Source organism: Phocoena sinus, chromosome 17 (assembly GCF_008692025.1).
Source record: "Phocoena sinus isolate mPhoSin1 chromosome 17, mPhoSin1.pri, whole genome shotgun sequence".
Taxonomy (NCBI): Eukaryota; Metazoa; Chordata; class Mammalia; order Artiodactyla; family Phocoenidae; genus Phocoena; species Phocoena sinus.
The window spans coordinates 59,702,779-59,725,372 of record NC_045779.1 but is presented as its reverse complement, the minus strand read 5'-3'; the positions used below and the strand labels follow the sequence as shown (position 1 = coordinate 59,725,372).

Genomic DNA, 22,594 nt, shown 5'->3' with positions numbered 1-22,594 from the left:
CTTGCCAGGTAATGGTACTTTCTTGTTCAAAAAAACTATCTTATTCTTAGAAAATATGGATATCAAGACCTTATTCTTTAGAAAGCCCCCCTCCACCATCAGTTGGCATCACCACCAACACCAACACCAACAAAAGTAATTTAGGAATTCATTTGTGGGGTGTAATGACAGTAAGAGCTCTACAACAGCAGACAAGAAGCAAGGGATCTTATTTCTCAGTTTTGCCTTAGATTCTGAGGTCCAGTCAGTGACTTCACTTCTCTGAGTCTTACTTTGTTCATCTCTAAAATAGGGGTGTTGGACCAGGTGATGTGTGGAAGGTCTGCTTTGGTTTTAAGTCTTTGTCATTAAAAAATGAATCAAAATTTTTTACTATATACCTGCTAATATTCCAGACATACGAAGATCAAATGGACTTAGTTATCTATGCAAAAAGTATACCAAAGAAATTTTTTAAAAAAATCTATTTTGTTGCAATTGTCAAAGTTTCTTCTGCCCAACTGGTTTCATTTATAAGAAATTCTGTTTAAATCAATGAGATCACGAGAGGAAGCAGCTTTTGAAATGTCGCCTGCTTTTAAGTAGCAAGACTAGATCTGGGCTTTAGGATCACAGATTATTCTTTTAAACGAAAAACTATTTTTTCATTCTGAAACAAGTCCTTTTTTGTCTTCAGCTAGCACAGAAGCCATTAATGTGTGTATTTTCATATCCCATATAGTTAGAAGCCAGGTCCAAGACATTCCCTCAGGACTTACTAAAGCGGTATAATTATGGTCACCAGCAATCTCCTTAGACACCTTTTGAGCAGAGTTTTCAGTTTGTATTCACAAGGAAGTACCTGACAACTGCATACTGCTCTTTGGAATAAGTGTCAAACGTTCAGGTGAAATAAGCATGATAATGGGTGGGTTGGCGTGACCATTAAATACTGCACTGGAACTCTACATGGGCTGTTAGACACATCCCTCTGCTCCCACACTGCTTCCTGTCTCTCCTAACATCCAGTAAAAGGAAAAAAATCAACTAGATTGTGCTAAAATAAAGGTCAACGAGGAAGTGTGAGTGATGGTCGCTGCACAGTGATGTAGCCGTTAGTGCCGTTTGTAAACATTTTCCATTCTCCTCCCTTTCAGAAACATGGTAAGATGGCAGTTCTTAGTTTTCTCTGGGGAGGAAGGGGGTAGGGGTGTGAATAGTTCTGGCAATGACTTGTGAGTGTAGATGATAGAAGTCACTTCCACATTAGAGCACTTAATTGTCTATATATGACCCCCAACATTTTTTTCTCTTTCCCTCTTTCACTGCAAACCAACCATGTTCCAGGTATTAATTTCTATATCATCCTAGGTCCTGGACAGACGGCAATGCTAACAACCTTTATTTTCACAAAAATCCTCGAATGTGGAGATTGGTATCTATTTTACAGGCCAGGAAACTGAGGTTCAGAGAAGTTAAGTAATTTTCCCTAAGGTGACCTGGCTGAGAAGTATTTTCTGTCCTGTAGGAGCTTACATCTAGCTGCTGAGTCCAGTGAAAAATACCCATAAGGCAGAGCAAAGCTTCTGGGTTCCTTCAACCAGAGTTCTCTTCTCTGCCGGGGTTAAGAATGTCCTGGGATGCGGCTCAGAGTCATATCCTTGGTCAAAGTGATTGCAATGTATCTTTTCATCCTTTTTTCAGCTCCTCCTTCAGCTGGAGGGGGTCACCATGTTTTTGTCTTTGTTTGTTCTGTTGAAATTAAATGTCCTGGCCTCCTTTCTGGACTTGAATTCTAAGTCCAGACCCATTAGGGTATAGAGCATGAGGCAAACGCTTTATATTTTAGCTCCTTATTAGAAAAGTGCAATCCCAGGGAAGCAAGAGCGGGTGAAAGAAGAGTAAGCAAAAAAGGAAGGCAACTTCAAGGGGGTGCATCACTGAGAAGCCGCTGCTTAGTATAAAGTGCAACTAATTGCTCAGTCTCACAAGACCATCTTCCAGAGAGGCTGTGTGAACTACTGCATTCCAGGACAGAAGACAGAGAAGAATTTATTCATAGGGATAAGTGATGATAGATAGATAGACAGATAGATAGGGGATGGGATGGCATGGATGGATGTATGGACGGATAGACAAAATATAGATCTTACTGAATTTTACATTGTGTCATAGGTGATCATTTATATGCCTATCTCGTTAGTAATACTGCAGGTTGCCAGGGGGAATAGTCAATTGTTAAAGGCTTAGGTTCAGACAAGATTGGATTTGAATCCCAGCTCAGATGTGTACTAGCTCTGTGACTTTTGACAAGTCACTCAACTTCTCTGAGACTGTTTCTTCATCTATAAAATGGGGTTAATACTATCACCTCAGAGGTTGGAGGGGATGGATGACAATAGCATGTGAAGAAAGGGCTCAGTATAGAGCCTATTATGTAATGATGTTATAATATACTATGTTATTATTATTCAGCATATCACCCAGGGCTGCCAGTGTGATGTTTTGCATGTTGTAGGCACAAGATAAACGTCTACATGTTTAAATCACATCCTGTTTTATTCCATTTCCATTTCTAGTTTCTATTCCATTTCATAACCACCATGGCTGTTTTTTTCTAACTTTCTCTCACCAGCTACCCTTGACCATATATTGATTGGGCTTCAATCTAGATCATTAGCAACCAGATTGACTCATAGGATGATGTGAGCAATGTATTATCTTTGAGGAAAGGTAGATATAAAATGGAATTTAAAAATTGATGTTCAAAAATATCAACATACTAGGGCTTCCCTGGTGGCACAGTGGTTGAGAATCTGTCTGCCGATGCAGGGGACACGGGTTCGTGCCCCAGTCCAGGAAGATCCCACATGCCGTGGAGCGGCTGGGCCCGTGAGCCATGGCCGCTGAGCCTGTGCGTCCGGAGCCTGTGCTCCGCAACAGGAGAGGCCACGGCAGTGAGAGGGCCGCGTACCGCAAAAAAAAAGAAAAAAATCAACATACTAAAATGTATTGCCCATTCTGAGCTCAAAATGCCAGGGACTGTAGCTGGAAAACTGAACTAGTGATATCACCCTTGTGCTTGTCAAGTGGGCCTGAATGGACATAATTATAAGGAAAATTGCAACCAGCCCTGTTGTTGAGTTGAAATTTTCAGAATTGATGTTATATCTCAAATCTGGTGATTAATAGAAGTCCAAGAGAAGAGATATTAAGATCTGAGATCCAAAATGTGGGAGATTTCTACACATCTCCCTCGGGAAGTCTGAAGTGTTTACCTGCATTACAAGTTCTTTTGTCTTAGAGATTCTCTCATTTATTTGTTAGTCTATCAAATGTTAATTATCTATAAACTCCTCTGAAGCAGCACAAGCCTCATAAGCAACTCTGTTCTGACAATTCTGGTTGATTCCAAACATAAACAAGGTACTGCTAATTAATTGAAAAAGCCTCCAAACAACTAGAGGAAACTTCTTGAAGGGAACCGAAAAAAACTCATTTAAAGTTGTTTTACCTGGAGACAGTTCTTCAGCCCCAAGGGAAGCAAAAGAGTGTAAAATTTGGCCCAGTGATTCATCTAATAAATCATAATTGCTTGTGTTTTCTTTCTCCTGTTTACCTAGCAAAAGCTGTTGGCAGCAAATCAGTTCCTAGTAGATGAACAGATTTTAATGCATTTGCTCTACATCCTGACCGAGAGACCTAATCCTGGCTATTGTGGAAATTATTAAGCAGTGGTAGACCCTCAGGTGGGGAACTGGCAGCAGGAGATAAACCTCTCAAATGAGCTACCTGCTTTTTTACACACTTACCTTTCAAATAGAAGCTAAATACAAATGGAACAGTACATGCAAAATGCCAAGCGAAATGAAAGATGCTTAAAAAAAAATCTTCCTTTAAGCAAATTCTGTCATCACTATCATTTTACAGATGAGAAAGCTGCAGATTTTGTCCTTGTCCTTGAAAATTTATCCTTTACATGGAGGCTATTTATCTGTGTCTGTAGAATCACCAGTAATCCTAATTACACACAGTAGGTACTCAATATCTATTGAATTGAATAAAATTAAAATAGATATATTGAATACGTGCTATGTATAAGACACCATGCTAAGCATTTAAGGTGTATGGAAACAAATCCTTTTCTATCTGAGCCCTCTAAGCAAATCTGTGGAACTGCCTTGAAATATTTTACTTAGACCAAGCGAGTGATACAAGTTGGGAAGATACTGAAACTGATTTTAAAAACAAGTCAGAGATGCTTTTTCTGGAGATGATTAAGAATAGGATAGATAATCGACTTACGGCATATTTTAGATGCGTTACTCCCTACTGAACAAGAAACTTCAAAAATGAGACTGATTCAAAATGTCCCCCATTTCCCACCTCCTATGTAATTAGCATATGTAATAATGACTCATTCTTGTCTGGAATCTTATTCTTTACCAAGTTTATTTGTGTCCCTTTACTAATTTTAAAACAATTGTATAGGGATAGATAAAATAAGGATTATTCTCATTTTAGAGGTAAGATAATGGCCAAGGGTTATTAAGCTGGTGGTCGAACTGAGCTTGGAACCCTGGCATGCAGGTTTCCAGCTAAAAGTGCTCCTGTAAATTCACATCAATCTAATGGATCTAAAAGCTGTACGCTTTTTAGATATTCTTATACATTACCCATTTAGCATTCTTCTTGAAACTTTCTGTGATATCCCTACTTTTTTTCCCCTCTTTTTCATCCCATCTTGCAAATGTCTATAGATTCCAAAGGTAAACATTTTAATCTTTTTTTGCTTCTGTACAATATCCTTGAGTAATGCCATCCTATTCTCTGTTTCTAGAGCCATTTACGTGTTCATAACCCTGAAATCTGTGTCTTTAGCTGCGTTTCTATCCTGAATACCCAATACACGTAGTTAAGTGTCTACTCGACATCATCACTTGAGTCTCACAGTTGGAAGATCCAAAACTAAATTCATTGTCTTCCTCCATAACTGTTTCCTCCTCCTGCTGTTGGTAATTAATGGCAACACCACATAGCTAGTAGTCAGAATTCATGGGCATGTTCTCTATTTGCTATTTCTAGTACCTCCCTCCCCATGCAATCAGCTAATATATCATACCTATCCCTTCCTCTCCTCCTTACCACTGTCTAACTTCAGCTTCTCCTCATTTCTGACCTGTTTCTCTATTGAGCCTTTTCTTGATCCTCTTTTTCGCCTGTTTTACCTCCAATTGTTTTGCAGTGATTTATGAGTATTTTACATCAGCCTAGGCTTTTGGATGAATGTTCTAGCAAACAGGAACATTAACTTATTCAACCCCATTGTTTAGCAATATTTCCAGAGCATAGTAATTGTTTCAATAAGTGTTCACTGAATGAATGAATAAATAAATTATTTAAGGAATGCAGGAAATAGGAGAGAAGTTACTACACTATAAGACTATAGAAAGTCAAGTAAACTAACCTTCATAGGAAAAGAGGTGTTTTTTTTTTTAAAAAATAAGCTTTATAGTTTATACTACAAGAGATCTTTAGGAAACTCACCATGATATATATCCTGAATGTTTCCTTTCTTGGCTAAGATGAACTGTAAAATACTATGGTTTCCAAACTGACCAGAAGTTTAGCTAACTCTGGAGAGTCCTCAAATAGTTTTCTGTGGCAAAGATCATGACGAGGGATCACAAAAGGAACTCCCAAACCAAGTAGTTATTTCAAGCTTTGTGTGGGCTCCTTTTAATGAATTTTCCATAAACGGAAACCCACCGGGTCACTCATGGTTCTGTATACCAGAGAGAGCAAGCCCAGTGGTATGCGACTGGCTGCATTGCATCATGCAAAAATAAATTTGCTCGAGGAAGTGTATTCTTGTATCCTTTAAGGAGAAGCACATACTGGTAGCCTGCTGTAGTGAAATCACTTGTCATCTAAGAAATTTCCATCTCAGTAACTTTGGACAAGAGCTAGTCTTAGCACAAAGAAAGAAAAATCATCAGTTCATCTAGACTTTGGAAAGGCTTTGGTTGATCTCCTCACTTTCGTGATCTCCTAATGCTATGCTCTCGAATCTGAATGGAAAGTTAGCATTTTAGGGCTTACTTTTGGACTATGCATGAAGGCTACAGCATAAGTTAGAGCATTTAGTAAATGTTAAGGGATATGGCCAAACAATAGTATTCTATGTCACATGCTCTGGGTTTTAATTCTGCCTCTACCAATCACTGTGACCTGGGATGGTTGGTCATTCTAAGACTCATTTTGTAGCTTGTAGAAACTTAATGACGATAATGGTAAAACATCATAAAGTAGGTACCAACCAATGTGTTATAAAGATTACTTTTTAGTTCACCACCTGGCACAGAGATTTAATGTGTGTTTGTTGGAATGGAATAGACAAAACAGAATTCTACCTTCATATTGCCCATTTTTCTTTCCACTACCATATAACTCCTAAATATGGGGAATTTTGTTAGAAATTTTATGTTTGGGACTAAGAGTTATGTGATTAATTGAAAGATCAGTTAAAGCATTTAATAATAAAAATTACATACCTATATCTTAAATATTTTATTTTGACTTAAAACATTTAAATAAACATTCATTCACCTGTATTTTGAGATATAGTCAAGGCCTTTCTTAGAATCTGTGTTGGCTACCTGGAGTCCCATGCTGTCTTTCTTACAAAACCCTTATCTAAAATGTATTGCCCATCCATTTCAGTTTTGGAACTTAAAGACATTTTTGAAATAAATTGATTATATAATCCTTCTGGATGTCTTCCCCATTTTGTTTCTGCAGTTGTCTCAGCTACCTCAGATTCTGTGGCAGGGCTTTGTTGTTGTTGTTTTGTTTTTCCATGCCTCAACTTTATCAAGTCATCCCCCAAGCGTTCAATTTACTTTTCATAGAAAAATAATTTTTTCACACCCATGTTTACTGGTTTACATAATATTTGAGTCTCCCAACTATAGTTACAACTACAGCATATATAGACACATACATACAACGAGCATCAACAGAGTCAGCAGCAAACATACCGCTGACTTTTTTAAGAGAGCAAATGGGAGTTGGAATGCTCAAGGAGAAGGCATGGCTAAGAATCCGGCGAGCTGGGGCAGCCCTTGGTTTTACAGAGGGAATGGAAGGCATGGGTGAATCTGAAAACTGGAGGTTGATAAGAGAGTTCTGCAGTATAGGCATAGCTTGGAGATATCGTGGATTCGATTCCAGACCACCACAATCAAAGGAATATCACAATAAAGCACATCACATGAATCTTTTGGTTTCCCAGTGCATATAAAAGTTATGTTTACACTATACTGTAGCCTGTTAAGTGTGCAATGGCATTATGTCTACAAAACAATGTATATACCCTAATTAAAAAGTACTTTATCGTCAAACAATGCTGTCATCTGAGCCTTCGGTAGGTCATAATCTTTTTGCAATAATAACATGAAAGATCACTGATCACAGGGAAGTCCCTGGCAGTCCAGTAGTTAAGACTCTGTGCCTGCACTGCAGGGGCACGAGTTCCATCCCTGGTTGGGGAACTACAATCTCACATGCCACGTGGCACGGCCAGGGGAAAAAGAAAAAGATCACTGATCACACGTTACCACAGCAAATAGAATGGTCATGAAAAAGTTTGAAACATTGCAAGCATTACCAAAATGTGACACAGAGACACAAAGTGAGCAAGTGCTGCTGGAAAAATGGCACCAATGGATGCTCAACACAGGGTTGCCACAAATGTTCAGTTGTAAAAAACACATATATTGTGCTGTGAAGCACAAAAAAATCAAAGCACAGTAGAGCAAAGTATTGTCAAAAGGGGTTTTACAAATAAAAGAGTGGAACAAGAAGTAGGAGGGGGGTTAGAGCAAAACATTTGTTTCCAAGTTCCTTGGCTACTTAAACTCTGTCAGTATTACAGTGATAGAAAGAAAAATGGTAGAGCCAGAAAATGCTTCAGAGAACAACTAATTCAGCCCACCCATCACCTTCACCCACTACCATCACCTGCTAGTATTTGACAGATGAGGAAAGATGGTTGGGTTTGAAAGAGAACATTCTTTAACACAGTCCAACATGAAAGAAAAATGGAAGGTGAAGAGAGGGACAAAGCTACTGTAGATGGAGCCTGAACTGTCCTTTCAAGAAAAGAGACATGGGGGACTTCAGGAAGGATTCCTGGACTGGTGGGAGGCACTAGATTAGAGGACTTCTGGATTCCCTTCAAGGATTAGGGGTCTACACCAGAGGACGGATGGGTAGGGAATGGGGAGAGGAAGAAAGAAAAAATGGAGAGAAAATTCCATTTAATTTTTCTTTAAAAATCAAGCACAACCCAAAGCAGACTGGCCTCTTTTACAGGCAGCACTTTATGCTTCTGCATAGACACCTATGTACGTGTCCCAGCCTCTGCAGATATTCATCAGTGGTTATGTCATGCACTGCACAGAAACATTTATTTTTGAACTCTTCTTAGACTTTAAATATTATCAGCTGGCAAAGGAGATAGAGCCAGTGTTAAGATGGTCTGTCCTCCTTTGGCTTCTTCCTCATTGCTTTTCTAGGAAAGGCAGAAGAAAGTGAGAGAGAGGACTGAGATGAAGAGCTTTATTAACTTTGCCCATCCTCTGTCCAGTAACTGGTTCCAGAAATTCGGTGCAGGAATTGGGGCTAACCAGATAGGGAGACTCAGTATCCAATATGGGCCACACAGAGTTCTGTCATTTTACCAAAGTGGAAAATTTTCAAATAAAACACAGAGGCCCAATGGAACTTGCTGAAAACAAGTCTGCAGTTCCTAACGGCTTTCCGATTTTTAAAAATATATATACGATCATTCCATGCGGTAGCCGAGGAGAAATGACCTTCACCATTATAACTGCTCTCTAATCCTTAAGTCAACCTGATTTATTTATTTTTTCTCTGTGGATTCGTTTCACCTAAGCTTCCCTGTATTTTGAAGAGATGGCAACTAATTTCCTAAGCATGGTTTCAGGAAACCAACCATGTCATGTCCAATTGCCTAGAAAAATACAAATTGCATCAGTATTCTTGGTCAGGTCTTGTATTTGTGGGGCTGCTTGTAGTGAGCACCATCTGTGGGGTTTTCCCATCTCATCCTTGTCACTTCTTGGTAAGAGAGGAAAGGGTCCGCTGATGAGTAAATGAGCCATGTTGGTGTGAGGAAGGGGGCGTGATGGGAAGTCAGGTGGGGGGAAGTCTCAGGACTGCTAGCCCTACCAGCAGCAGCAAGCAGGACAAAGGCACATCCCTATGGACCTCTGAGCTGAGCTTCTTGAAAGAAGAGAACCCTCAAAAGCGGCTTTTCTGGAAATTGAAGTGACCATCAAGAGAAAAAAAACATTTTTCATTGCTTTCCTGTGGCTTTGTGAGTTGCATCAGGAAAACTTCATTCCCTAGCGTTGAATATTTTAGAAATATTTGAGCCAAGCCCACACAGGGGCCCTGAAAAATACAGCACAATATGATTCGAATGACCCAGAAGCAACAAAGTCAGTTCATCTTGCTTCATTTCCTTCCAAACATTGATCGTTATTTGTAGTTATTTATTCTTTCCTTCTATGTTCTCTGCCTCCTCACTAGACTGTGGGCAGTTTGAAGAGCATCTTTGTTTCGTGTGCCACCATATGCTAAGATCTTCTACAATGCCTGGTACACGGTAGATGTTCAATAGATACGTGTTGAACGAACAGATTCCATCTATTTCTGACAAATCCAGACCAAACCACAGAGCTTTCACTCGTTACCGGTCCACTTCTTTCTCCTAATGTTGACCCAGTTTATCTGAGCCAATAGAAAACCCCAGGGAAATTCAAGAACATACTTTACCCCAAAACCCTCGGGTCATGAGAGCGTCCTGAAAATACTACCGAAGCAGCCCTGGTTTTGCACTCTATTTTACTTATTGTTGGTTAGGAGTCCCTTACATCACAGCACTCTGAAAATTGCTCTCAGTTAAAAAGTCCATGGCCCTAGGTGAGATCTTTTATTCTTTCAATCTGGTTTACCAGCTCATATTAGGTCCAGACATCCCTGACCCTTGTCATGTCCCAATAAGAAGTGAATAGAATTACTTATTAAAATGCCCAAATGCGTATGAAAAAGGCCTTTCTTTACCTTTGTTATTCCTCTTTCAAAAGGGAGTCCTGTTTCCCTAGCTTGGCACACTTTTTCTAGGTCAATGGGTTTCTGTGAGATTTCCTGAGTTCTGCAAAGAAGAGAGTTTGGAAAAAATTATTGTTGGCCTGCCACCTTCCCAAAGCCCGAGAACAGTCGGTGTTGATCTCTGTACCAGAAACAAACAATAAAACCCAAACAAACCACCCCTACACACAAACAACACTTTTTCTTCTAATTAGTGTGAAGAACTACTTCAGTGTTCCCTTGAAGACCTTCTGAGATCTAGACTACAAGACAGAATGCCCATGTGGCGCTGCCTTCCCAAGCAGTACTCTTGCCTGCAAAATCTTCTTTCTCCCACGCACACAGCTCTTCGGCCATTATGGACGGAAACTTCTGAAACCCTGCCTACTCCCTGAAGTTTTTCCCAATTAACCTTAAGAGAGGTGGTCATTTCATTTTCTAGACATCATTCACCTGTGAGATTCAAGACTGCACCATATGATGTTATGGAGGAAATATGTCTTAAAATTCTAGGAATCTGCCAGTAGATTACCAGCTGCACAGAGACAAAGATCATATCTTTTATCATTTATTTTTTCTTTTTGGCTGCATTGGATCTTCGTTGCGGTGTGCGGGCTTCTCATCGCAGTGGCTTCTCTTGTTGTGGAGCACGGGCTCTAGGCCCGCGGGCTTCAGTAGTTGGGGCGTGTGGGCTCAGTAGTTGTGGCTCACGGGCTTAATTTCTCTGTGGCACGTGGGATCTTCCCGGACCAGGGATCAAACCCATGTCCCCTGCTTTGGCAGGCGGATTCTTAACCACTGCGCCTCCAGGGAAGTCCCAAGATCACATCTCACTCACCAGCGTATTTCTGGTATATTTCTGGTAGGCGTGCAGTACACATCTGTTGCATGAGTGAATGAATGATCAGAGTGACTGTAATCACCAACTGCTTACTTTACCATATGTTTGGAATCATTACATCTTAGAACGGGAAACTAAAAGAAAAATATCATCTCGTCCTAAATATGCTACTGTGACCACCACATTTAAAGTCTGTTGTCTCTCTACCTTCCCCTCCATATTTCCAATTTTTTTACTTGATCATTTTTTACAACACTTATTTTCTATTGTATAATTTATGTGTAATTTGTTATTTATTTTCTTACTCCCCCAGTTGGATGGTAAACTCCATAGACAGAGTTTATTGACTATTTTATTCACTACTGTATCCCAATTGCCCAGAACAGAGCCTGGGATACAACTATCGTCAAGTGAATAAATTATATTTATTGAGTATGGGCTCCACACATGGGAATCACAGCAGTAGATTTTTCAGTCCCCAGCCACAACTTCACATCTGTGGAATCAGAATGTTTAGGGATATAAATGTCAGGAATCTACATGTTATCAAGGTGTCTAGGTGATTCTGGTATAGCTGTTCTGAGAACCACTAGTTCACCCAACTCACTAATCTAGTGATAACCCTGAAGCCCAGGGAGGTAAAGTGTCACTCAGGGCACATGGGTTATTTAGCGGTGCATCTAAGTGTAATCATTTCTATTCTGATGAGCTTTCCACTCCAGCCATCTATGAGCTACATTTACTTAATATGTTTTGCTGCTATTGCCATCTTGGTCTTTGAGATTAAGCTACTTAGAGGCAAGAATTATGCTTCTGAACTCACTTTCTGTGGTTGTAGCTCAGTAGGCAGGAAGGGCATGAGGCTTCAGGTATTAAAGGACTCTTTGAGGTTAATGATGTTTTTGCACAGAAGAACCACCCCATTTCCATGCTAACATGCCACGATTTCCCTTTCTTCTTCTAGTTCCTGGACATCTCCATTAAATGGACCACCCAGGAAACCTTTCCTCCAAAGTACCTTCATTATGACCCTGAAACCTCTCGTCAGCTGATGTGTGATAAATGTCCTCCGGGCACCTCCCTAAAACAGCACTGCACAGCGAGGCGGAAGACCCTGTGTGCCCCTTGTCCTGACCACTACTACACAGACAGCTGGCACACCAGCGACGAGTGTCTGTACTGCAGCCCAGTGTGCAAGGAACTGCAGTACGTCAAGCAGGAGTGCAATCGCACCCATAACCGCGTGTGCCAATGCGAGGAGGGGCGCTACCTGGAGCTGGAGTTCTGCTTGAAACATAAGAGCTGTCCCTCTGGATTTGGAGTGCTACACGCTGGTATGCATCCGCTTCCAACGTGCCACGGAATTCATTAGCATCACACAAAGTCAGGCAGTAGGGAAAGGTTAAGGGGACATGTTTGTCCTGGTGACATTACAGGACAGCAAATTGCAAAGGTAATGGAACCTGCTAGGTATGTACTATGTGTCTGGATGGCTGCCAAAGAACCATTCCTCAGAGGAACACTTTGCCACTAAGGGGCAATTTAGTTACAAATCTCAAATGCAGCAAATCACTCCCTAATGAGATGCATGATTGACTGCTGTTTCTTAAAGGGACACACTCCGAGTTGCACTGTTTATAGCTGAGCTATGCCTCTGTGTTTCACTTCAGCATGGAGAGCTTCAAACTGCAGTGCTTCCTGACAAATATTAAAAATGTTAACTGATACCAAGAGAGTAATTATGCTGATATTAATGAGGCTCTGGCGTGCTAACAATGAGTAGTTATAATTAATTATGTAACAAATGAGAATGGCTAGGGGAAATGCAGTTCATTATTAAAAATGAAGCTAGTTCTTCCTTTGGCATGGCAGTTGAGTGTCTGGGAGGATAAAGATGGTAGCAGCATCTCTTCAATGAGCTTATCCTTTGCCTTAGACAAAGCAGACTGTCAAGCCAAGAGTAAGTACTTGTCTACAAACAAAGTACTTTCTCTTTTTGCATTTTGAATAGCATAGGTTAAGGCCAGTGTACACTGAACTTTCTAAAGTTGTAACCCACTTTTTTTTGTTTTTTTGCTACATTCACGAAGCTTCGGTATAGTCTGCATGCTCTCCTGGCCTGGGAAAAGTAAGAGTATTCACCTACTTTTCTGGAGGAAGCAGTAATCCGTATAGATTCCAATGACACAGTCTGAAGCAGTGTTTCTCAACCTCAGCTCTACTAACGTTTGGGGGCTGGATAATTCTTTTTGTGGGCAGCTGTCTGGTACATTGTAGAATGTTTAGCAGTATCCCTGGTCTTTAGCCACTAGATGCTAATAGCACTCCTCCCCCAGTTGTGACAACCAAAAATGTCCCAGACATTGCCAAATGTCCCCTGGATGGCAAAATCACCCCTGGTTGACAGTCATTGGTTTTGAGGATGCTAATTATTTGTAACTATTTTGACTTTAAGAAGTTGTAATATAGATTCTAAATGATTATAAACATTTTAGGTTTAAAGGCCTACAAAGGAAACATATTCAAATATTGAACTACTGGGCTTCCCTGGTGGCGCAGTGGTTGAGGGCCCGCCTGCCGATGCAGGGGACACGGGTTCGTGCCCTGGTCTGGGAAGATCCCACATGCTGCGGAGCAGCTGGGCCCGTAAGACGTGGCGGCTGAGCCTGCGCGTCCGGAGGCTGTGCTCCGCAATGGGAGAGGCCACAACAGTGAGAGGCCCGCGTACCACAAAAAAAAAAAAAAAAAAAAAATTGAACTACTAAGTTGCCTAAGTTGTGAATTTTATAAAATTAATCATAGAAGGTGCAAATTGCATGACAGTTCCTTAAAATGCCTCTAGTATGAGTATCTGAGGAAGAAATTGGTGACACTTCTTAGCTTTTATTGGATGATACTTTGGGACTCAAAAGCTAAGCCAAGATGTAGAGGGGGAAGCCCATCCAACAGAAACAGATCCATTGAATTCAATTCAGTAATTTATATATGTAGGGAAATTAATTAAGCAGGGGCTATGCAGCTTGGAAACTAGAAAGTTTTGAAAAATAATGGAAGTAGTAAGGATTTTTCTCACATAAGCATGAAAATTTGTTTGTAGAACGAAGTAAGCAGGCAGCCAGAAGACTGCGTTTATTCATTTACTTACTGCTCCCTCCCTAGAAACCTACAAAGGAGTTCCTCATGGAAGATATGAGGTTTCCAGTCCAAAGACAAGATTCTGTAGTATTATTCTAAAACGTATTTAATAATCATTCTTCGTTTTTTTTTTTTTTTGCGGTACGCGGGCCTCTCACTGTTGTGGCCTCTCCCGTTGTGGAGCACAGGCTCCGGACGCGCAGGCTCAGCGGCCAAGGCTCACGGGCCCAGCCGCTCCGTGGCATGTGGGATCTTCCTGGACTGGGGCACGAACCCGTGTCCCCTGCATCGGCAGGCGGACTCCCAACCACTGTGCCACCAGGGAAGCCCGTGGTTGTTGTTTTGAAGCCAGATTGTCTTCTCCTCTCCATATTTTACACTGACCCTTGAAAACATGGGTTTGAACTACGCAGGTCGACTTGTATGCACATTTTTTTTCAATAGTAAATACTACAGTACGACATGATCACAGTTGCTTGAATCTGTGAATGCAGAACCCCGCTACAGAGGGCTGACTATAAAGTTATAATGGGATTTTCGACTGTGCCGACTGTTGGTGCCCCTAACCCACCACTGTTCAAGGATCAACTGTACTTCATCCTGTTAGTCCTGTAATTCTTATGTAATTGCTTATGGCTAGCATGGTGAATTCTCCACTGAAAAGCACAACTCCTCTCGCCATTCTATTTCACATTTTGCCTGCCAGAGTGTACTTTGTATGTTTCTGTTGATATTAATAAGGCAAAATCATTTACTGAGATGGATACATCTTTTTATAAGAAGTTCTATCAGTCATAAAAGAGGCGAGTCGTTTTCAGAAAGGTCATTACATAAAGCCTCCAAATACATTAAAAAAACTTTCCTTCTATAACTCTTGGATTCCTCTTGGTAGAGAACTTTAAAGGCTAAATTACCTGAAAGAATGTCTTGTACCTATGATTTTCTCATTGGGACACATGAGAACATCCAAGCCATCAACATGTATGTGAAGAATGACAAGATTCTTCTTTGTGCAGTTGGCAAAGGGAGACTTGGATCCAGATGTCCAAGACCATTTATCCCCAGAATAGTAGCAATGAAATAATACCATGGAATCTCTGTCCAAATACCTCTGCTTACGATATTGGATAATTTGGTATCAAGTTGGATCCCATTTAAGGAGAGGAGTGTAGCAAGAAAGTACTTAAAAAAATAGACCTCTTTGTAAAGTGGTTCCTAAGATGATGTCACTGCAACCCTGCAAATGGCATTTAACATGTGAAGGTTTCATGCATGGTTCCCCCTTCTCTTTTTTTTCTGCCAACCGTCTGTCATTTTTATTGGCCAATGCATCATCAATCCCTTTAGAAAAGAAAGAAGCCAGAGTTGAAACTAAAACCGATCCATTGTACTCTTTTTTTCTGGTTTTGGAAAAGGATACAATGAGATGGGAGGTTGAAAATTTTAACAAATGAAATTTATTAACTTTCTGTAGCTTTCCTTTGTCCCTTTAGTATTTGGTATCTTGTGTCAGCCAGAATTGGCCTGTAAAAGCTACATTTGAATATTAAAGTCTAAATCTGTTCAACTAGCTTACACTAGATGGAGGTATTTTCATATGCAAGTACACTGTAATGTATGATCTACCCAGGCATAGAGTCAAGGGTTTGAAGATATTTATTTTTAATAGCATCTTTAGTTGTTGACTGGTTCAAGTTTTCCTGCCAATGATTTACCCAAATTTATCAAGTGTCTCTCCACCATGAAATAAAATGCCCTTACAGTCACCCTTCCCTGAATTTTAACGACTGTGCTCTTTTCAGACTCAACAGTTTAAGCAAATGGTATATCATCTTCCATTTACTATGCAATTGTAGGTTTACGCTTTTGAGTCTATGGTCAACTTTATTGCCACGTTCAAAAGTTTATTATAATGTTGTAAATTTTTACTTCTCAAGGTTAGCATACTTATGAGTTGCTTCACGATTAGGATTCAGGAAAGAAGGAACTTCAGTAGGAACTGATTGGAATTTAACGATGCAGCATTCCATGGGTACTGATTTCAAAGAATGATATTACAGCAGTTACACAGCAGTTACCTTCATGATTTCCCAGGAATAATTGTGTGGAGACTATGGTTGACAAAAAGATCTTACTGACAGTTTAGCACAGGCAGGACTAATTGAACATCATACCCTTCTTTTCTTTCCTCCCCAATTTTGTGCTTGTAGGTAACAACAAAACACATTTGTGTTTGTATTACAAGTAGGGGAGACTGCCTAAGGGGCTAACTCTAGAAGTTTTGTTCTGTCTAATGAAGTGAAAAATGAAAATGCCTCAAGTTTTGTGCAATATAATAGTAGCAGTAAAAACCAAGTGAAAAGGCTTATCCAAACATATGGAATTTAAGAAAAAAAAAAATGTCATTGAAGAACCTAGGGGTAAGACAGGAATAAAGACACAGACCTACTAGAGAATGGACTTGAGGATATGGGGAGGGGGAAGGGTAAGCTGTGACAAAGTGAGAGAGAGGCATGGACATATATACACTACCAAACGTAAAATAGATAGCTAGTGGGAAGCAGCCGCATAGCACAGGGAGATCAGCTCGGTGCTTTGTGACCACCTGAAGGGGTGGGATAGGGAGGGTGGGAGGGAGGGAGAGGCAAGAGGGAAGAGATATGGGAACATATGCATATGTATAACTGATTCACTTTGTTATAAAGCAGAAACTAACACACCACTGTAAAGCAATTATACTCCAATAAAGATGTAAAAAAAAAAAAAGATGGTATCTGCTGCGAAAGTATTTGAGAAGAATGTGCTAAATGGCTTGGTATTTTCTGTAGGAACCCCGGAGCGAAATACAGTTTGCGAAAGTTGTCCAGATGGGTTCTTCTCCAATGAGACGTCATCTAAAGCACCCTGTAGAAAGCACACAAACTGCAGTGCACTTGGGCTCCTTCTAACTAAGAAAGGAAATGCAACACATGACAATGTATGTTCTGGAAACGGTGAACCGACTCACAAGTGTGGAATAGGTAATTATGTTTCAAAATATCAGTCTTTGTACCACCTCTGAGTTGAATACAAGACCCTCCAGTCCTTCTTAGTCAAACTTGTATTTTCCCCTTCTTGAATTTTAACCAACTAAGACTATTCCCTGTGCCTCATCGCTAAAGCCACAACTCAAAATCTTTCAAAAAGTCCCCATCTTCTCACAATCATGCTCCAAACCCTGACTTTCACACTTGAATCAAATGTTACCCACGGAGAACGGGGTGGTGTAAAGATTTTGTTTAAGGTTCGATGATCAGAGTCCAAATTGCAGAATTTTTTAAGCTATGCATTTTTATCACTTTTAAGAATATCTGTATTATTAGCCAAAGTATAAATTGGCAACAAAGAAGCATAGTGACATACATAGATGACAAATTAGAAATGCAATACTGGCTTTGTTACCTATGGTATTACTGCATCTGTTGCATGGAAGTTCTAAGTTCCTGTACTTGTCTTAAACTCTTTATTCAGGAAAGGTCAGTAGCTCCAAGCTCAAGTTACCTGAATGTACCTCATGTTGGTGATGGTACTAATCAGGTTACTGTCCTCACCTTGTCACTCCTACCACCACACTAACCTCAGACCTTCTACCAAGGACTCGTCACACCAAGGAGGATTGACCTTTTAGCATTTAATCAGCTTGACTCTCCCCAAACATCTTTTTGTGTGACATAGAAGTATATAAAACATAGGAATGTGGGTTGGGAGATTGAAGATTCAAACCCAGTTCCAACATTCTTTCACTGTGTTGTAAAAATCTTAGATAAGTCATTCAGCTTTTCTGCTTTCTTATTAAATAATGGAACGAGGGAAGGGATAGAAGAAGAGTGACCTCTAACATCCTCTTTAATTCATTTATACTTTTATTTCTATCATTCTTTGAGCACTTACTATATGCCAGACACTTTTGCTATATGGGCTTCAATCTTTATAAAAATACTGTAAAGTTTGTTCAAGTTAATGTATGAACTTGAATGGCAGAGTCAGGATTCAAACCCAGACCTAATGAATCCAAAAACAAACTATTAATCCCTGGGATATACCAACCCTACCCAGACACTCAGGCCATTGCACTTCTTTTCTAAATGACATGTTTTTGTGTTTGATTATTTTCCCACTTAATGTACGCTTATACATCTGTATCCATCCTTGTTCCCAAAGGTAAACTATGTGTCTGTGCAGAAAATAATACACTATTTCAGATTACTTTTCAAGCTCCCTTAAAGACAGTGATTTGACACTGATCTTGAAGTAACCTGTAGACACCAGCTAAAGCTTTAACAAAATATTTCACAGTTACATTAAAATATGTTCATGTATATATTAACATATATATACACATTATGCTATCTATATATATAGAATTTTTGCTGTAAGTTATTTATAGCAGTAATACATTCTTATTAGACGTTTGTTAAACTCTCCCCCCACAAAATGCTCTAAAAGAACATTAGAAAGGACATGAACCCAGTTGGATTGGTGATCTGCCACTAAGACCAGGCAACAGAAGATTGATTTTATTCAAACTTCTCATTTTAGCATGCAATATCCTGGAAAACTCAACTGTGTTGGTTTTTATTATTACTATTATTATTATTATTTTTGTCCCTTAGACATCCAAGAATCCAATTATTGAGTAAATCTTCTTGGTTCTCCCACCTTCCTTTAGACATGACCCTGTGTGAGGAGTCATTCTTTAGGTTTGCTGTTCCTACAAAGCTTACCCCGAACTGGCTCAGTGTCCTGGTAGACAATTTGCCTGGCACCAAAGTGAACGCAGAGAGCATAGATCGGATAAAACGACGACACAGCTCACGAGAACAGACTTTCCAGCTGCTGAAGTTATGGAAGCATCAAAACAAAGACCAAGATATGGTCAAGAAGATCATCCAAGGTATGGGAACCTGAAATTAAACAACTCGATCAGAAATCAGAACGCCTGTCGGTCCTACAACAGAAACAGGACTATGTACCTGTTTAGTTGTGTGGATGATGTTTCCCTTTGGGAATTACTGTTGGACTGAAAACGTATTCATCAAGTGATAGTGGATATGCTATTCCTAGAGCAGTCATGTGAGGTTTGGTTCTCACCTCCTCTACTCCCCAATTTCTTTTTCAAGTGTCTCTCTAAAGGGAGAGATAATACATTTCAAATGTGGGACTAGACCTCAGGAAATCTGACTCTGGATCCCCTTAGCAGTTTTAGGAGCATCCCTTCTGGCCTATCTAGAAGTTCTTTAACCACTTTAGATCTTACTTTGCATTTCTACCAGGAAACTATGTTGGATTTACGTGGTAATTCTCTCCAGAGAGCCTCTAAGTGTCTTACAGGTATCCTCTCATTAATCCTCACAACACAGCCTATTTTATTTTACTTTTATTTTAAAAAATTTATTTACTTATTGATCTATTTTATACATATTAGTGTATACATGTCAATGCCAATCTCCCAATTCATCCCACCACCACCACCTGCCACTTTCCCCCCTTGGTGTCCATACGTTTGTTCTCTGCATCTGAACACAGCCTATTTTAAGATTACCATTTTAATAGCATGTGTTGTGAGGATTAATGAGATAAGGTCTGTAAAGTGTTTGAGTTTCTTGGAGAATCTCCTTTAGAAACTGTGTGTGTGTGTGTGTGTGTGTGTGTGTGTGTGTGTTTGTGTGTTATGATGGGACACAATCGGAGGGGAAAAGGAAGTAAGTTTCATCCAGTGTGGACTATAAGCTTTAGGATACACAGTAGAAAAAGTTCTGACTTTAATTAGCATTGGGAGGACATGGCAGAAAAAATGAGGGAGCGTTTTCATAATGCAGACAGTGTCAAGGAGAAATCCATTCTGCTCTTCACATGTAGTTAAATGACTGAGGAGTCCTACACAACCTTAAAGCCTCAAACATCTGAAACTGAGGCAACAGATTTTAGGCGACTAACAGCTTTAATGGTTGAATGGTTTCACTTGTGCAAAGAGTAAACTTGTCTCCTGTTTTTGGCAAACAAAATGTATTCTTTGAAAGTATAATTAGCCCTGAAGCAAAAAGAGAGGGAAGGAGAGAATCAGAGACTGTTAGAATTGGAAGGGACCCAACTTCCTATTTTATAAATGAGGACATTTCAGCCCAGAAAGATGAACAGACTTGCCTTCGGGCCCACAGATAATAAATGACTCATGTCATCAATAGAAACATTATTTATTGCCTCTTATGTTTATGTCCTAGCTCATTACTGAAATATTCTCCAGGCCATGTGTATCCTACTGTTCTTTGGCCTCATATTATTGGGTTTTCACGGCTCCTCCTTTGTGCTGACGATCTCCTGGTGCTATTTATTAAAGACCGTTTGAAGGACCTAATTCTTCAAATAGCACATATATTGGGTATCAGTTAATGAAAGTTTGTATTATAAAATAGCTAACTTTGTGTTTTTCCTAAAAGGTTACACTTTTAATTTCTCCAAATTTTCTTAGAAAACGGTGTGTCTGTAGTTTCCCACTGTTATTTTCCAAATTTGGGCTTTTCACAAAGCTGTGTTGGATGCCTAGAATATAGGAAGCATATTATCCTAGTGTAACACAAGATACTATTTAACTCAATTCTCAGAAATAACCAGCATTACTTAAGCCCTCCCAAAAGGAAAGGAGGAGGTTATCCTTAAAGTTATGAAATTCTGGGGAACCTCCTTTTGCCTCAGGGAAGTTTTACGGTGGCTTTGGGTGGATTACGTGAACGTCTCTGGGCTTTTGCTTTATGCAGATATCGAACTCTGTGAAAAGAGCGTGCAGAGGCACATAGGGCACATGAACCTCACCTTCGAGCAGCTTCTAAGGCTGATGGAAAGCTTGCCGGGGAAGAAAGTGACGACAGAAGACATTGAGAAAACAATGAAGACGTGCAAATCAAGTGATCAAATCCTGAAGCTTCTCAGCCTCTGGCGAATAAAAAATGATGACCAAGACACCCGCAAGGGCCTGATGCATGCCCTAAAGCACTTGAAGACATACCACTTCCCCAAAACTGTCACTCAGAGTCTGAAGAAGACCATCAGGTTCCTTCACAGCTTCACCATGTACAGATTATATCAGAAGCTATTTTTAGAAATGATAGGGAACCAGGTCCAATCATTAAAGATAAGCTGCTTATAACCGGAAATGGTCATTGAGCTGTTTCCTCACCATGGACCAGACCCAATAAATAAGTAAACTGTTTCTCAGGCGCTTGAGGAGGGTACAATGATTTCTTTCTCATCACCAAGGACTAGATTTGGCCACAGGGCCTGAAAAGAAACTATGGTGTGGAGAAAGAACTCACATCTCCCCCCAAAGTTTAATCAATCCCAAATAATTTATCCAACTAACAGATTTGGTCCAATATCTACTGACTATATTTTTTCTTGTTACTGCTTGCAGTAATTCAACTGGAAATAAGAAACTAGACTCCATTGTGCCTTACTAAACATGAGAATGTCTAACTCAAATAGCTTTGAGAATTCAGCTGTACTAGAGGCTTTTATTAGAAAGCCATTTTTTTCTGTAAAAGTTACTAATATATCTGTAACACTATTATAGTATTTGCTATTTATATCCATTCAGATATAAGGTTTGTACATATTACCATCCTGAAGGGAAACTGTGTAAGACTTAATTTTAGAAAGAAAAAAATATATATTCTGTTTATTATTATGACAAATGAAAGAGATAAAATATATTTTTTAACAGAATATTTGTAACATTTCCTAATAGGTACTGCCATTCTTCCTGTGTAGAGTATTTTTGTAATATACTTTTACCTGTGTAAACTGAATTATCATTTTATAGAAAATGCATTATTTAGTCAATTGTTTAATGTTGGAAAGTGTATGAAATATAAATTATCTGAATATTAGATGCTCTGAGAAACTGAATGTACCTTATTTAAAAGATTTTATGTTTTTACTATATAAACAACATCATTAAAGTTTTCAAATTATTTTTCATCGCTTTTCCTCTTGCTTGTATGTGAATGGGACATGAATGGGTCTGAGCTTTCACAATTTTCCCTTTCTTTTATCATCAGGACCATCTGGGAATTGTTAAAAATGAAGATTCCTGGACCAATTTATTGAGAAACTCTGGAACGGAGGGCAGAAACCTGCATTTTTAACAAGTTCCAAAGTAATTTTTACTACACTAAAGTTGGAGAACTTCTGAAGTCAAGCTTAGTGTAGAGATGGCACAAACAACTTATAATTACTGCCACTAGCATCAAGAGACCAAACTACCTAAGTTCTTTGGGTTTCAAGTAATAGAAACTGGCACTACTTAAGGAAAAGTTAATTGGAAGCATGTGTATTTGGTTGAGTGGTGCCCCTGCCCAAAATATGTTTATGTCATAATCTCCAGAACCTGTAAACGTTACTTAATTTAGAAAAAGGCTCTTTCTT

General features: G+C 39.5%; 2 protein-coding genes across 2 annotated transcripts in view; one reads left to right on the top strand and one right to left on the bottom strand.

Moving 5' to 3' along the window:
- The window catches only part of COLEC10 (collectin subfamily member 10), a 162,318-nt gene extending 143,294 nt beyond the window's left edge, over positions 1-19,024 (bottom strand). Inside the window, exons 1-2 of the mRNA XM_032610432.1 lie at positions 18,898-19,024; positions 10,132-10,222 (exon numbers count right to left, since the gene is read on the bottom strand). The gene's annotated coding sequence lies outside the window, so the exon portion shown is untranslated. The remainder of the gene's footprint in view (positions 1-10,131; positions 10,223-18,897) is intronic.
- TNFRSF11B (TNF receptor superfamily member 11b) overlaps positions 1-22,147 on the top strand; it is a 28,961-nt gene extending 6,814 nt beyond the window's left edge. The window contains exons 2-5 of the mRNA XM_032610430.1: positions 11,964-12,333; positions 16,963-17,154; positions 18,843-19,067; positions 20,929-22,147. Of these exons, the coding sequence (XP_032466321.1) occupies positions 11,964-12,333; positions 16,963-17,154; positions 18,843-19,067; positions 20,929-21,317 (1,176 nt within the window). The 3' untranslated portion in view covers positions 21,318-22,147. The remainder of the gene's footprint in view (positions 1-11,963; positions 12,334-16,962; positions 17,155-18,842; positions 19,068-20,928) is intronic.
- Positions 22,148-22,594: the final 447 nt, after the last annotated feature.